This window comes from Ranitomeya imitator, chromosome 5 (assembly GCF_032444005.1).
Source record: "Ranitomeya imitator isolate aRanImi1 chromosome 5, aRanImi1.pri, whole genome shotgun sequence".
Taxonomy (NCBI): domain Eukaryota; kingdom Metazoa; phylum Chordata; class Amphibia; order Anura; family Dendrobatidae; genus Ranitomeya; species Ranitomeya imitator.
Window position 1 is genome coordinate 350,576,053 of NC_091286.1, and position 16,065 is coordinate 350,592,117.

At 43.8% G+C, this 16,065-nt stretch overlaps 1 protein-coding gene across 1 annotated transcript in view; it reads right to left on the reverse strand.

Moving 5' to 3' along the window:
* Nucleotides 1–16,065, reverse strand: part of LOC138637623 (dynein axonemal heavy chain 5-like) — a 569,265-nt gene that overhangs the window by 384,550 nt on the left and 168,650 nt on the right. Inside the window, exons 29-32 of the mRNA XM_069726456.1 lie at nt 6,662–6,727; nt 5,778–5,890; nt 3,318–3,417; nt 1,443–1,556 (exon numbers count right to left, since the gene is read on the reverse strand). Of these exons, the coding sequence (XP_069582557.1) occupies nt 1,443–1,556; nt 3,318–3,417; nt 5,778–5,890; nt 6,662–6,727 (393 nt within the window). The remainder of the gene's footprint in view (nt 1–1,442; nt 1,557–3,317; nt 3,418–5,777; nt 5,891–6,661; nt 6,728–16,065) is intronic.

Genomic DNA, 16,065 nt, shown 5'->3' on the forward strand with positions numbered 1-16,065 from the left:
CAGAGAAGAGTGATCAAGGTTATTAGAGGACTGGGGGATCTGCAATACCAAGATAAGTTATTACACTTGGGGCTATTTAGTTTGAAAAAACGAAGACTAAGGGGTGGTCTTATTTTAATGTATAAATATATGAGGGGACAGTACAAGGACCTTTCTGATGATCTTTTTAATCATAGACCTGAGACAGGGACAAGGGGGCATCCTCTACGTCTGGAGGAAAGAAGGTTTAGGCATAATAACAGACGTGGATTCTTTACTGTAAGAGCAGTGAGACTATGGAACTCTCTGCCATATGATTTTGTAATGAGTGATTTATTACTTAAATTTAAGAGGGGACTGGATACCTTTCTGGAAAAGTATAATGTTACAGGGTATATACACTAGATTCCTTGATAGGGCGTTGATCCAGGGAACTAGTCTGATTGCTGTATGTGGAGTCGGGAAGGAATTTTTTTCCCCAGTGTGGAGCTTACTCTTTGCCACATGGTTTTTTTTTGCCTTCCTCTGGATCAACATGTTAGGGCATGTTAGGTTAGGCTATGGGTTGAACTAGATGGACTTATAGTCTTCCTTCAACCTTAATAACTATGTAACTATGTAGTTGAGGGTACAAAGAACAATCAGAACTCCAAAGGGTGTCTACAATATCTAATACAATTTTCAAGAAGGATTCTGTACTAGGAGAAAACCAGAGACCATGGATTAGGTCAGATTCAGGGAAATGGCATTTGAGGCATGCAGTTAATCTGTTAGAAAGTATGTTTAAAGCGTTTAGTGCATGATCTTAATTTGCATTTCCCCCCAAGATTTGTTAATAAAGTTTTTCCTGACTGAAGAATCCTCTTTTTTGATTTAGGTGGAAATATCAACATCATCGAGTTGCTTACTCCAGTATTTAAAAAACATGCCTGGTTGTATCCATAGTAGTTTAGATTTCATCATGAGAATAAAGTGACGATATCGAGGGAGTGCACACTGGAGAGAGAAGAATAGTGTCCATACATTTCTGTTTTGATTCAAAGATGACATCTCGTAAATTAGCCATGTTGGAGAGTCTAATTTGTCTGTATTGTAAATATTGAGAGCAGTGTAGGTGATATTTTTCTAGACACTCCATGCTTGTCAGCCATCTGAGCTCAGTTGGGTGAAAAAGGTGGGAGATATTGGCTACACCAGCCCATTGTCACGTTAGATAGAGTTTATTCTACATGCCTTTGGGGGATTTAGGGTTGTACTACAGGGAAAGATGCTTTGAAGCTCTAGAATAGGGACCAAACTGTTTTCTAACAGCCTTGCAAGTTGAGATAGTATCTCTAAAATAGGATATTTTTAACAAATGTTTGATCAATAATTTGCATACACAATATCATTTCTTTTGGAATTTTGAATGAGAGAAAATAAGACAATGCACAGACGAACATGCTCATGGAATTTAAGCTTACCTCCTCGTTACTAATTTGAAGGTGTACATCTGCCCAAAGTGTGTTCCGAAATTGCTGGTCAAACTCAATGAACTTCTGGAACAGGATATAGAGTGTTCCCAATAGCTCCAAATCCTGAAGAGACAAATTAATATTTGTTAGCACATACATGATATAAATAAAATGTATTTGTAAAAAAAAAAGTAGCTCACTAAATATAAGCTTAAAAGAACATTGGAAAATATTTTAGCATATGCTGCATAACTACTCCAAAAGTGTTAAATATTAATTAGTAATTGAATTATTCTTATTCTCAATTTTGTACAGAACACATTGTCTCTCGCTGACATTACAGAAGCTATTTCTGTGTATGTAATTCAGAGTATAAGTCAACACCATATATAAAGGGAACACGTGCTCTGTGGGACATATAAATGACGTCTCTTAGGAGGGTGTGGGGCTGTCACATGGGAGCTGTCACCTCCTGCCTTCACCATCATTCTCCATGGACATCAGACAAGTCACACAAGGAGGGAAGAGCTGGTAGCCATGATGACTTCAGACTTCACACAGACGGCTTTTACCATTCAGAACTTTGGGAAAGATGAGTAACAAGCGCTGATATTTACAAATGGACAATCTGTTTCATCTATTTATATGTTTTGCTGCAATGTGGTTTTTCTGTGGACAATTTAATAAACCACTACATTTTTTATGAAAATATCATGACATTTTTTCTTTAAGAGTATAGTACCTGGTAAAGTCTTGATTAAATAAATGTGTAAAATAAGCATATTTTAACAAAAGCCTTCTCCTCAATCCACAATTCCCAATTCTTTGACTTACTTATAGCAAGAACCAATTGTAAGGTTAAGTTTCCTTAAAACCTTTCATCCTACACTGTGTGCAGGTGGGTATTTTGACCATATCATCATTCTTATGCAGATTTTCCAACTCCAAGCTGTATAAACTTGAATGCTTATTGGATGAAGCAGATCAGGTAAGGTGTATTTGTGTAATGAGGGACAGTGCAGGTAAGGATATCTTTTCAGAGTAAGTTAAATCTCTTTTTGGCCCATTTTGCTGAAGAAAACAAACTGCCTAATAATTATACAGACTTTGATAAAGAGAACAAAAGCATCAAATGTGTTGAAAGTTGATATATACTCGATCCTTCTTTCCTCCAACATCTGTTGTTAGGGGGAGAGTTGGCACAGCTGAGTACACAATAGATGGTGAGCCTAACCCGGGACAGCTTTATGCAGCTTTTTTGGCAGGAGTGAGTGAAAAATGCAGAAGTGATGATGTTTTTCTATTATATTTTCACTTTGATTGTTCCACTCCTGGTTTTGGCTTAAAAATACTAATATAAAATACTGATGTGAAATACTGACCAAATACTAAACATGGTTTAACAGTCTTTTCCTTTTCATTCTCCTGAAAGTCACGCAGATATGTTTTTACTTTATGCAACACTGATAGATGTTGTTAACATGATGATCATTTCACATTTTTCAGTATATGATGCAACAGTCTTGTTTGTTATCTTATAATTACTCGCCAGCACTGTTTAATGCTGCTCGTCGCGCACTCTAAATGCACCTTTAGTGGGAACACTGCTTGCAAGTTACGTTATTTTTTCTAATTAATTGTGAACTATCACTTAGCAATTATTCTATTATCTGTATCTGCCTTCAACATTAGTAAGTTCAATCAAAGACCCGCTGTTTGACAAAGCCAAGTAGTTTACTAAAATGACTCTACTCACAATGGTCCTCCCATCATGTCCTTGTCATGTCGGTGCAGTCACAATAACTGACACAGAAAATAACAGGAATTGATCATATAACTATACTTTGACATGCATTATTATCCAGTTTTCACTTATCGCTCTACCTTTCCAGTCTTGTCCAGTTCATAAAATTTCTTTGGAACAATATTGAATAGTTTTTGCACTGAGTTGAGGGTTTTTCTTTTAGCATCAAAGGCCTGGTACCTGTAAAAAGTGGTAGTATTTTGCCTTAAATATTATTCCCACAAATGTAAAACAAATGCATAAAACACTTAAAAAGTTATTAAGCCTTGTATGGCTGAGACAGAAATAACTCCGTCCAGGGTCCCGCCACTGAAACACTCAAACACCGTATGCATAAATCCCATTTATTTCACAGCTACAACCCTAGTAGTCAGAGCCTGAAGAAGTCATTCCCATCTTACCCAAGAAAGGCTGAGATGGGGATAACCCTTTATAGACTAGCTCCCATTGTAATTTACATTTCATAAATCAATAGTATACAAAAAATAAACCCTGTAATATGTCTTATCAGATAAATCTGCTTCTTTCTCCTCCAGGACTGATTCTTCAATTTCAAAATTCTCAATTCACAGGTAAAATCTGTATTCATTGAAGACAGATTGTTACATTATAGAGATAGGAGATGACAGTTGGTGCTTCCAAGATTCTATGTAGATGGGAGGGAGGAGCAAAAAGCAGAGCTCCTCCCTCCTTCCCCCATTTATATAGAAGACACTTGCTCCTGGTAAGATTCTCCCAGAAATGGAAAAGTTTATATTCGCTAAATACTAATGTTATCTGTGAATAGAGAATTTTTAAAATGAGGAGGAGAAAGAAGCAGATATTATATATTACAAAATTGCTTTTTTTCATGTCTACTATTGATTTAGCAAATAAACTTTAAAACGCTAGTTACTAAGGAGTAACAAAAGAGCAAGAAGACATTTAAATGACAAAACTCAGATATAGATTGTAAGCTTGCGAGCAGGGCCCTCATTCCTCTTGATATCTATTTTGAACTGTGATTTTTGTTATGCTGTAATGTCTATTGTCTGTTCAAATCCCCTCTATAATTGTAAAGCGCTGCGGAATATGTTGGCGCTATATAAATAAAATTATTATTATTATTATTATTATTAAAAGGTTGAAAGGTTTTTTTTCTAAATAATTATAACAGCCATGGTTAGAATCACGGCATCAGTTTACTGTAATCTCTGAAACAGGTTTCCAGCTCCCACATTTCATACATTCCACGGCCCTGGGAGGTTAGCTAATAGGTTTTCTTCCTACACAGTTAAGTGTGAGCTGCAAACAATTCCATATGTACCTGTATAGTTTGTAGTTGAGATACACTGCAAGTTCCAAGTGTTAGTCCTCTACTAAATATTATATATACATACACACATAATACACACACATACACAACACACACATAACACACACATAAACATAATACACACACATAACACACATACACATAACACACACACATAATACAGACACATAACACACACATACACATAATACATACACATAACACACATACACATAATACATACACATAGCACACATACACATAACACACACATGCACACATACACATAACACACACACATAATACACACACAACACATATACACATAACACACACACATAATAAACACACCTACACATAATACACACACATACCACACATATACATAACACACACATAATACATATACACATACACATAATACACACATACACATATACACATAACACACACATAATAAACACACCTACACATAATACACACACATACCACACATACACATAACACACACATAATACATATACACATAATACACACATACACATAAACATACACATAATACAGACACACACATAACACACAAATACTGTACATATATAAATATGTAAGCGTGTATAACACACACACATACTCAGTATAGCTTTTTTTTTCAGTTTTGCTTACACGACCCATTGTTTCTGGCACATTCTTTTAGATAGAGAAATTAATTTCACAATGCAAAATGGGGACAGAAAACCCAGTGTAAAACAAAAGGCAAAGTCCAAAGGTATATTCACAAGCTGCTTTTTTGACTTCTTTTTCCCACATTTTTTCCTTGTGCTGTTGCCACAGTACTAGCAAAGTAAATGAGATTTGTGAGATCTTACGCACACGCTGCTTATTTTTTTCTTGCATATTCGAACCAGATCTGCAGCGTGTCAATTCTTTCATCTTTTTTTCAGTTTTTTTCACCCATTCAAATGAATGGAGAAAAAAAACTGAATAAAAACGCGTACAAAAAGCATGTACAAAATACTGCGTCAAAAATGCACATATTTTATGCAACATTTTTACTGCCAAGAGATGCTTTTTGGTGCAGAAATTGCTGCTGCGTGCGCACATACGCTTATGCAGCTTGAGATGACTTACATTGGTATTTTTTGTGTTCTAGTTTCTCATTGCAAGATTTTTAAAATGTTTCTTTACAAGCATACAAAGTTTTCAAATATGTTTCAGACATGAGAACAAATAATATCAGTTTACTTACTTCTCATTGAAATCATGTAGTCGAGTCACAGCTTCCTCTGGCCTCACTCCGGGGGCTGCTGGGCCCTGTGTGTCAAAGCGGTTCCTAAACTGGATCACCTCCACCACAAAGCTCTGGGAAGAAAAGTCCAATAAATGGTCCAAAAAATAGTAAAGTAGCCTAACAGGATTTTAATGCTATATATCTGCAGATTAACACGATTTCTGCAGATAAAGAGTTTTTGGACACGACGGGTTTCTTTTAAGGGTATGTGCACACGTAGAATGAACCTCTGGCGATTTCTCCGCAGCGGATTTTAGAAATCCGCAGGTAAAAGGAACTGCGTTTTACCTGTGGATTTACCGCAGCTTTTATGCGGATTTTGTGCGGATTCCACTGCGGTTTTACACCTGCGGATTCCTATTGTGGAGCAGGAGTAAACCGCAGGGGAATCCGCACAAAGAAGTGACATGCTGCGGAATGTAAACCGCTGCGTTTCCGCGCAGTTTTTTCCACAGCATGTGCACAGTGTTTTCTGTTTCCCATAGGTTTCCATGGTACTATAAACTCATGGCAAACTGCTGCGGACCCGCAGATGCAAATCCGCTGAGGATTCGCAGCAAAATCCGCAACGAGTACACTTACCCTAACTGTAAATCGAACACTTGTCTGTAATCTGTAGGGTGTCTTTTACTTCCTGTTGCTCTGATGTTCTTTTATTATTTGGGGGAAATATTATACTGTTTACAGCATCTACTGAATTACATAATTTCTAACCGTTGAGCAGAGACAAACAGGGATACAATTCTTCCCAGAACTGCTGGTGTAATAATATTTCTGCGGCTCCTACGCATAGAAGAGATTAGAGCATAACATGACGTACGCTATAAGACATGCATTCTTACTTTAACTTGTTTATCAAGTTCTTGCTTAAAGATTTCCTGTTTCTCTTTCAATAAATTGTCCTTTACCTGTAAAAAAAAAACAATTCTTTTTTTTTTTAACACATTATCCTGCTTCGTTAGGTGAATTTTATTTATTCACTTATGTATAACTTAGATTTGCAGTCTCATAGTAAATATCTATTAAAGATCGAATAACAAAAAGTAAACCAATCCGGGCATATTTTTTAATACGGTAATTTCCTATTCTTAGTGTAAGAGGGTGAACTGTAGTCCCACTGAGAGGGCACTAGGACCCTGTGGTTTTTGCCTGTTGCAGCAGAAGACAGACAGTGCAAAACTCCCAGAGACAATGTGTGCTGGGGGGTGGGGTCCAGTGTCTCGTGTGTGAAGTGAAACTTGGAAGTGAGAGCTGAGAGAGAAAAGGCGGGAAGCAAAGGAGAAGCTGCTGTGAGATCTTAAAAAAAAGAGAGACTGTGTGTGGATTTACTGCAAGTGTTTTTGGAGGAAAAGAAGCTTTTGAGAGAATTTTTGTTGCGAACGTTCCCCTGGAGAAGAGCTAACCTTTTGCTTAACTCTGTGAGAGACTTGTGTTGCTAACGTTTCCTGGAGAAGAGCTAACCCTTTATCTAAGGAAAGACTGAGACTTTACTAAGAACCCAGTACGAATTTGGAAGTCTGTGGATTCCCTGTGCATTGAGTGGAGAAACAAGTCTGGACAGACGGCTGATACAGAGACGGACGGATTGTCGTGGAAGCATTCCTAGGAGCTACAGAAGCAGAGACAACATCGTGAGACCACTAAGTCCCCGGCGTTTGGGCTCGGCATCGGCCGACAAGACAAGAGGAGCTTGCTGTAACTTATTGGCGCTGAAGATATGGACTGGCTACAGCCTGTGCGGATTCCTGCCTGAGAGGAAATCTATCTCAGGATACGGTACCATAGTTATAGATACCCAGGTATCTCTGCTCAGAGTGTTAAGTTGTTACTTTAGAGGTGTATCTTATATTAGAGTTGTGTAAGTTATACTCAATGTGCCATTCCAGGGGCTCCCTTAATAACACTACATTCAATTTACACTTGTTCCTGTTTTTAGTTGCCTGTTAGGTAAATTTCTTACTAGTCTGTTGTAGTATACAGTTCTCAGGAGACCTTGGAGTGGCACAGTGATTTCAGCTGCTGCTGAGCTAGTGTATCTTTGGGGTGCATCTGCCTTAATATTCTCCATATTACCTTGATTATTTTGCCTTTGAGTAAATACAGTTGGAGATTTCTGCCTTGGTCTTGGTTTGTGACTCACTGGATCATATTCGGACCTCTGGTCATTACATTTTTGGCGTAGTCGGCAGGATCCAGTGTTTGTCATGGACGAGGGCGAGGGTGGAAATGACCCCGCTGTATCCGCATCCTCCTCGGGGGTTGGGGTTCCCCTGACAGCCGCGGCGACCCCGGGAGGGTATGTGCCTGTAGGGGCTTTACTTCAGCACATGCCGAAATACGATGGGCGCAATATGGCGTTGCAAGATTGGGCTGAGAGAATCCGGAGTATTCTGCGCATGTGTAATTTGACCCCCGCGTTACGCGCTGAGCTGGCATTAAATGCACTGGAGGGTGATATTAGGCGTATGGTGATGGTGCGCCCAGAATCAGAGAGGGATACATTAGAAAAGATTTTAGAACTGTTAGAGGGGAGTTTGGGGGGCCGAGCGCGTGTGGCCCAGCTTCGGTCCCTATTCTTTAATCGTCCCCAGAGAGAGTGTGAGTCCCTGATGCAGTACTCTAATATTTTGCAAGAGATGTTGAATGAGATGCAGCGACTAGACCCGGGGGCCATGGGGGCGTTCCGGGAGGTAGACCGCTTGCTCCGGGACCAATTCATCACCGGTTTAGCCAATAGACTTCTCCGGGACAAACTGTTGGAAATGGCCCGGGTTGCACCAGAGTTATCTTTCTGGCAGATTTACCGAGCTGTTCACACAGGTTATATACAGATGATCAGGTTTTTAAATACATCAGATAGGGATTGCATACATTAGTTAGGACTGCTCTGATAAGGGTATACCGTGAAGATTGGTAGAGCAGCTTAGTATACATTTTTTGCAAAAAACGTATCAACCAAATACCCTGTTTTTTACATCTTTTACTAGCACTTGCGGATTACTGCAACATTTTTTCAAACTGAGTGTTTTTGGTTTTACTATTCTCTTTTGTGTCTTCAGGTTTCTTGGTGGTGTGTGAACATGATCATACAGACTTGTTCACTGTGCAAGTAGCCCATGTGTTCCTGTTTCCATAATTGTTCTCTTGTGTCTACAAGACTGGGGAGTTCCACCACTCCTCTTGGGCTATCTGCACAAAAGCTGTTCTACCCTGTATGCACACATGGATTTTTCCTCTCTGAACCCTGTTCACACAGGTTATATACAGATGATCAGGTTTTTAAATACATCAGATAGGGATTGCATACATTAGTTAGGACTGCTCTGATAAGGGTATACCGTGAAGATTGGTAGAGCAGCTTAGTATACATTTTTTGCAAAAAACGTATCAACCAAATACCCTGTTTTTTACATCTTTTACTAGCACTTGCGGATTACTGCAACATTTTTTCTAACTGAGTGTTTTTGGTTTTACTATTCTCTTTTGTGTCTTCAGGTTTCTTGGTGGTGTGTGAACATGATCATACAGACTTGTTCACTGTGCAAGTAGCCCATGTGTTCCTGTTTCCATAATTGTTCTCTTGTGTCTACAAGACTGGGGAGTTCCGCCACTCCTCTTGGGCTATCTGCACAAAAGCTGTTCTACCCTGTATGCACACATGGATTTTTCCTCTCTGAACCCTGTTCACACAGGTTATATACAGATGATCAGGTTTTTAAATACATCAGATAGGGATTGCATACATTAGTTAGGACTGCTCTGATAAGGGTATACGGTGAAGATTGGTAGAGCAGCTTAGTATACATTTTTTGCAAAAAACGTATCAACCAAATACCCTGTTTTTTACATCTTTTACTAGCACTTGCGGATTACTGCAACATTTTTTCAAACTGAGTGTTTTTGATTTTACTATTCTCTTTTGTGTCTTCAGATTTACCGAGCTGCAGTGGAAAGGGAAGAGAAATGAGCCTATGTTCCCGAGGGGTCAGTGAACAGTGCCCAGCTGGAGGAAGGTGGGTCATCAGGGTCGGGGGGAGAGGGGCTGGTAAGCGTGGTACAAGCTTTGCGTGCTGAGGTGAAGGAGTTGAAGCTGAAATTGTCTCAACTGACAGTTGATCCCGCCTCTACCCCCTCATGGGAACCTCCTGCCCCACCCCCTGGAACGGTGACCCCGCAAATGGCCAGGTCGTCCTATCAGAATGAGTCAAGCCCTCGCCCACGAGGAACAATCACCTGCTGGAAGTGTGGCCGCCAGGGACACATGTCGCGTTACTGCCGGGCGCTTACAGCCCCAGAAACCACGTCGCCGGCTTTAAACTTCCGGCCGCTGCCATGAGAGGGCAAGCAGCAGTGGTCCCACCCACACAAAGCCCTCGACGGAATGAACAAGATTTGTTTGCATGTAGTCCAGTGATAGAAGCAGAGTTTGAAGGGCGGAAGATGAGGTGCTTGGTTGACACGGGATCCGAATGTACTATAATGCCTCTAGAAGTATATGAGAGATACTTCAGTCGACTAGTGATTCCAGAGGATGGCCGAGTGATACGACTGACCGCCGCAAATAATGGTCAATTGTCAGTCAAAGGGATCGTGTGGATGCAACTAAAAATGTTTGGTCAAGAGCTGGGGCAGAAAGGGGTAGTACTGGTGGATCACCCCCCTAGAAGAGGGATGGAAATGACGCTCGGAATGAACGTGCTGCGAGATTTGAATCACCAGATGTATGCCAGTGAAGGACCCCGATACTGGGCCCGTGCGACAAGACACCGACCCACACAGAGAATTCTACACCATCTAGTGCTGAGTTGCGACTTGCTGAAAAGTGCGGTCCCAGGTGGCCGGGTGGGCCGGGTCCGAGTGACTTCGAGGGCCCCGATCCTGCTGGGACCCAGACAAGAGGAACTCTTAATGCTGCCTGTGGGAGCTGCACAGAGATTGAATGGGCTTGAAGTGCTACTTGAGCCCGCCCGAGAGGGTTCCTCATTTGCCAAGGTACACGTGGCCCGGTCTTTGGCGATTGTGAAGAATGGACGAGTGCCGGTCCGATGCATCAATGTTTTAGATGAAGCTGTTGCAATTCCCGCTGGGACCATACTGGCTGAACTGTTCGTGCCGGCAGAGAAGGTGCCGTAAAATGCAGGGTTCGAATTGCGACCAGACCAACAGTCATCCTGGACATTCGCGGTCGAGGTAGGCCGGACTGAACCTCCTATGGAGGAATGGAATGTTCATGTGATCATGGAGCAGATGGGAGTGGATCGGGAGAAGCTGACCCCCGTGCAGTTGGAGCAGTTGGAGAGAGTTTTGTGGGAACATCAAGAGACCTTTTCCCGACATGGAGAGGACTTCGGGTGTACCCAGACGATTGAGCATGAGATTCCAACGGGGGATACTCCACCCATTAGAGAAAGATATCGTCAAATTCCTCCGGCGCTCTATCAAGAGGTGAAGAGCATGGTGGCCAGTATGCTGGACAACCAAGTGATCCGAGAGAGCCGGAGTCCCTGGGCGGCCCCTGTAGTTTTGGTCCGCAAGAAGGATGGGACACTCCGATTTTGTGTGGACTATCGGAAATTGAATGCCCACACCGTACGGGACGCATATCCTTTACCCCGTATTGAAGAATCCCTGTCGGCCCTGGGTCGGGCCAAGTATTTCTCAACGTTGGATTTGGCAAGCGGGTACTGGCAGGTCCCAATGGCTGAAAATGATCGGGCCAAGACGGCGTTTGTCTTGCCAATGGGGCTCTTTGAGTTCAACCGGATGCCCTTTGGCCTCGCTACCGCCCCGGGAACCTTCCAACGCCTGATGGAACATTGCTTGGGCGATCTAAATTTTGAATCAGTCCTGATATATCTAGACGACATTGTGGTGTTCGGAACCTCATTTGAAGATCATCTGGAGAAGCTGCGTCAAGATCTCCGGCGGCTCAAGAGCTACGGCCTGAAAATAAAGCCAAAAAAATGTCAACTGTTACGAAACCAGATTGAATATTTGGGGCATCTGGTGACCCCGGATGGGGTACTACCTTTAGCCAGTAAGATTAAGGCGGTACAAGAGTGGCCACCTCCTTGTGACCTGCGAGAAGTGCGGGCCTTCCTGGGCCTAGCAGGATACTATCGGCGGTTTGTGCCTAAATTCTCACAAGTGGTGAGTTCCTTGAATGAACTTTTGAGAGGGACAGCGCTGGGTCCTCGAAATCGCCCCATTCCATGGGGGCCCCTACAGAAAAAGGCATTTGATGGAGTGAAAACCGCCCTAACGAGTGCCCCATTGCTGGCCTACGCCCGGTTTGACACCCCTTTTTTGTTGTATACCGATGGTAGTCTTCATGGGTTGGGGGCAGTACTAGCACAGGTGCAGGACGGGCGAGAACGAGTGATTTCTTATGGCAGCAGATCTTTAAGAGACTCCGAGCGAAATCCGGCTAACTACAGCTCATTCCGGCTGGAATTGCTGGCCCTGGTGTGGGCAATGACAGAACGCTTCGCCGAGTATCTAACAGGAGCTGAGGTGCTAGTCATGACAGATAACAACCCGCTAGCTCACTTAGAGAATGCAAAACTGGGGGCGTTGGAGCAGCGGTGGGTCGCCAGACTGGTCAAGTTCAATTACCGCATTAAATTTCGCTCTGGTCGAGAGAACGGCAATGCAGATGCATTGTCAAGAGTGCCCCTTGGGTCATCCGGGGAAGATGTTGACGAACAACTTGAGGATACTGAAACTCCAGCTTTGGGGCAAATACCTATCTTCCAAAGTGTGGTACACTCAAGTGGGGTGGCCACCGGGATGCCCTGTGTCCTGGGTAAAACACCCTCAGATTGGACAAGAGTCCAGGATGAGTGTCCGGACGTTGCACTTGTGCGCCGTTGGGTACAAAACAAGGCCTGGCCCAGTGCAGAGGACAAGGCTCAGTTGTCCATGGAAGGAATGAAACTCCTTCGACAATGGGATAAATTGTGTGTGGAACAAGGTCTTTTGTATCGTAAGGTGTACCTGCCATCGGAGCTGCAGCATCGGTACCAACTGATAATTCCTGTGGGGATGGGGCCAGTGGTCGCTCGTGAGGCGCATGAGAAGGGGGCCCATTTTGGAAGTGAAAAGACACTTCAGTGGTTGCAGCGAGTCCTCTACTGCCCTGAGTTGGGAGGGATGGTGGCCGACGCGTGTCGGCAGTGCCGAATTTGTGGGCTCAACAAAAGCCCTGAGCAGCGGGCTCCCACACAGTCTATTAAGACTTCAGCTCCACTGGAACTACTCATGATTGACTACGTGTTGATAGGGTACTCTACGTCAGGGTACTCCTATTGCCTGGTGATGACAGATCACTTTACCAAGTATGCTGTAGCGGTGCCGACAAGAGATCAGACGGCCAAGTCGGCGGCTGAGGCAGTGTGCCGACATTTCTTCCAAGTGTTCGGGTGTCCGCAGAGAATACATTCAGATCAAGGGGCTTGCTTTCAGGGGACGCTGATGAAAGAGTTGCACCAGCTCTATGGTATCGAGCAGTCGAGAACAACGCCTTACCACCCTCAGGGTAACGGGGCGTGTGAGCGTTTTAATCGGACCCTGTTGCAAATGTTGAGGTCCTTAGAGAGTCAGCAACAGACATGCTGGCCTGAGTATCTCCCCGAATTGATGTGGGCTTACAATAACAGGGTGCACAGTACTACTGGTTACTCACCACACATGTTGATGTTTGGTAGACCTGGCCGAGACATTGAGGATTTGAACATGCCAGATCCCTCCTCCGCCCCCCTTCGGACTGCATCCGAGTGGGTACGAGAGCATCGGCGGCGGTTGAGGGTGGTGCATCAGGTGGTGGGCGACCGCCTTCGCCAGGTGGTCCATAAGGACACGCGACCTGTACAAACAGAGCTGTTCTCTCCGGGAGACAGAGTGTTGGTGAGGACAAAACGACGGTCAGGAAAGCTGAGTGACCGATGGGAGGCGATACCGTATCTGATAAAAAAACAGGTGAACCCTGAGATTCCAGTGTACGAGGTTGAACCAGTGGGGACAGGGGGGCCAACCCGTAATTTGCATCGTAACATGTTACAGCGGTGCTGGTTTGAAGATTCGGCGCCTACCCCCCTAGAGCCAGAGGCCATGTTTCAAGGGGCGGAAGCTCTGAATGATCTTGAGTTTGATGGTGTGCTTACTCCTGCGCCTGCTTATTTGCCCCCTGTGACCGATCTGGCCTCGGGTGATGAGAATGTTGGGGATATGGAGGATGTTGTTGAGGAGAGTGCATCAGGTCAACTGCTTGGTCCTGACGCTGTATCACAGGACATCGAGCCGCAGGAGGAGACAACTCCACTTACGCCCACTAACACGACCACGGAAGAGACTCTAGCTCCCTCTAAGGTCGCACCTGTTGATGTAGGACTCAGGAGAACTACACGATCGACGGCAGGAATACCGCCTCAGCGATATGCTCAAGATGAATTTGAGTGGGGAGGTATGTCGAGGACGCCAACCTCTAGTGGGGTGGCATGTAAGAGGGTGAACTGTAGTCCCACTGAGAGGGCACTAGGACCCTGTGGTTTTTGCCTGTTGCAGCAGAAGACAGACAGTGCAAAACTCCCAGAGACAATGTGTGCTGGGGGGTGGGGTCCAGTGACTCGTGTGTGAAGTGAAATTTGGAAGTGAGAGCTGAGAGAGAAAAGGCGGGAAGAAAAGGAGAAGCTGCTGTGAGATCTTAAAAAAAAGAGAGACTGTGTGTGGATTTACTGCAAGTGTTTTTGGAGGAAAAGAAGCTTTTGAGAGACTTTTTGTTGCTAACGTTCCCCTGGAGAAGAGCTAACCTTTTGTTTAACTCTGTGAGAGACTTGTGTTGCTAACGTTTCCTGGAGAAGAGCTAACCCTTTATCTAAGGAAAGACTGAGACTTTACTAAGAACCCAGTACGAATTTGGAAGTCTGTGGATTCCCTGTGCATTGAGTGGAGAAACAAGTCTGGACAGACGGCTGATACAGAGACGGATGGATTGTCGTGGAAGCATTCCTAGGAGCTACAGAAGCAGAGACAACATCGTGAGACCACTAAGTCCCCGGCGTTTGGGCTCGGCATCGGCCGACAAGACAAGAGGAGCTTGCTGTAACTTATTGGCGCTGAAGATATGGACTGGCTACAGCCTGTGCGGATTCCTGCCTGAGAGGAAATCTATCTCAGGATACGGTACCATAGTTATAGATACCCGGGTATCTCTGCTCAGAGTGTTAAGTTGTTACTTTAGAGGTGTATCTTATATTAGAGTTGTGTAAGTTATACTCAATGTGCCATTCCAGGGGCTCCCTTAATAACACTACATTCAATTTACACTTGTTCCTGTTTTTAGTTGCCTGTTAGGTAAATTTCTTACTAGTCTGTTGTAGTATACAGTTCTCAGGAGACCTTGGAGTGGCACAGTGATTTCAGCTGCTGCTGAGCTAGTGTATCTTTGGGGTGCATCTGCCTTAATATTCTCCATATTACCTTGATTATTTTGCCTTTGAGTAAATACAGTTGGAGATTTCTGCCTTGGTCTTGGTTTGTGACTCACTGGATCATATTCGGACCTCTGGTCATTACATTAGTGCAATCTTATGCTAGATAGTCCTGAAATGTGCCCGATTTATTTCGTAGTAGTCCATGCTGCTTGATAAATCTGGTGCATCTTTATACTGTCTAGTCTGACTTTACACCACAATACATTTAGACAGACCAACTTGAGTACTTCCAGGAAACATGATTAGAAATCAATATTCTCGGATGCACATGTCCTGTTTAATCAGAGCAGTGACATTCTACGCGCTCAGATCGTTCTGTGCACATTGGCGGCCGTATCGCGATCCTCAGCTATCACCACTCCTGTCCTGAGCATGACAGCTGCATAGAAATACATCCCGCTGTCACGCTCCGGTCAGGAGAGCCGCCGGCCAGTCCGAAGATTGTGATGTGGTCTTTGTGTGAGTAATACGGCGGTCTGAGCGCCCTGAGAGACCGGCCTGTCTAATCATGCTACTAATAATCTGCATTGTATGAATTTAGCCTTAAAGGGGTTGTCCAGTCCAAATCTTATAAATCTCCCCAGCACACTCACTGTGCACTGCGAGGATTCACCGGTTTCTAAGCCATGACGAGAGGGTATGTATGAGTTATACATGCTCCCAGCCAGGGCCTGTCGAGTGGGCGTGGCCTCTCTCCCTAGGCTTGTAGTGAGCGAGGCCACGCCCAACGAGTGATACGATCGCTCAGTGGGCGT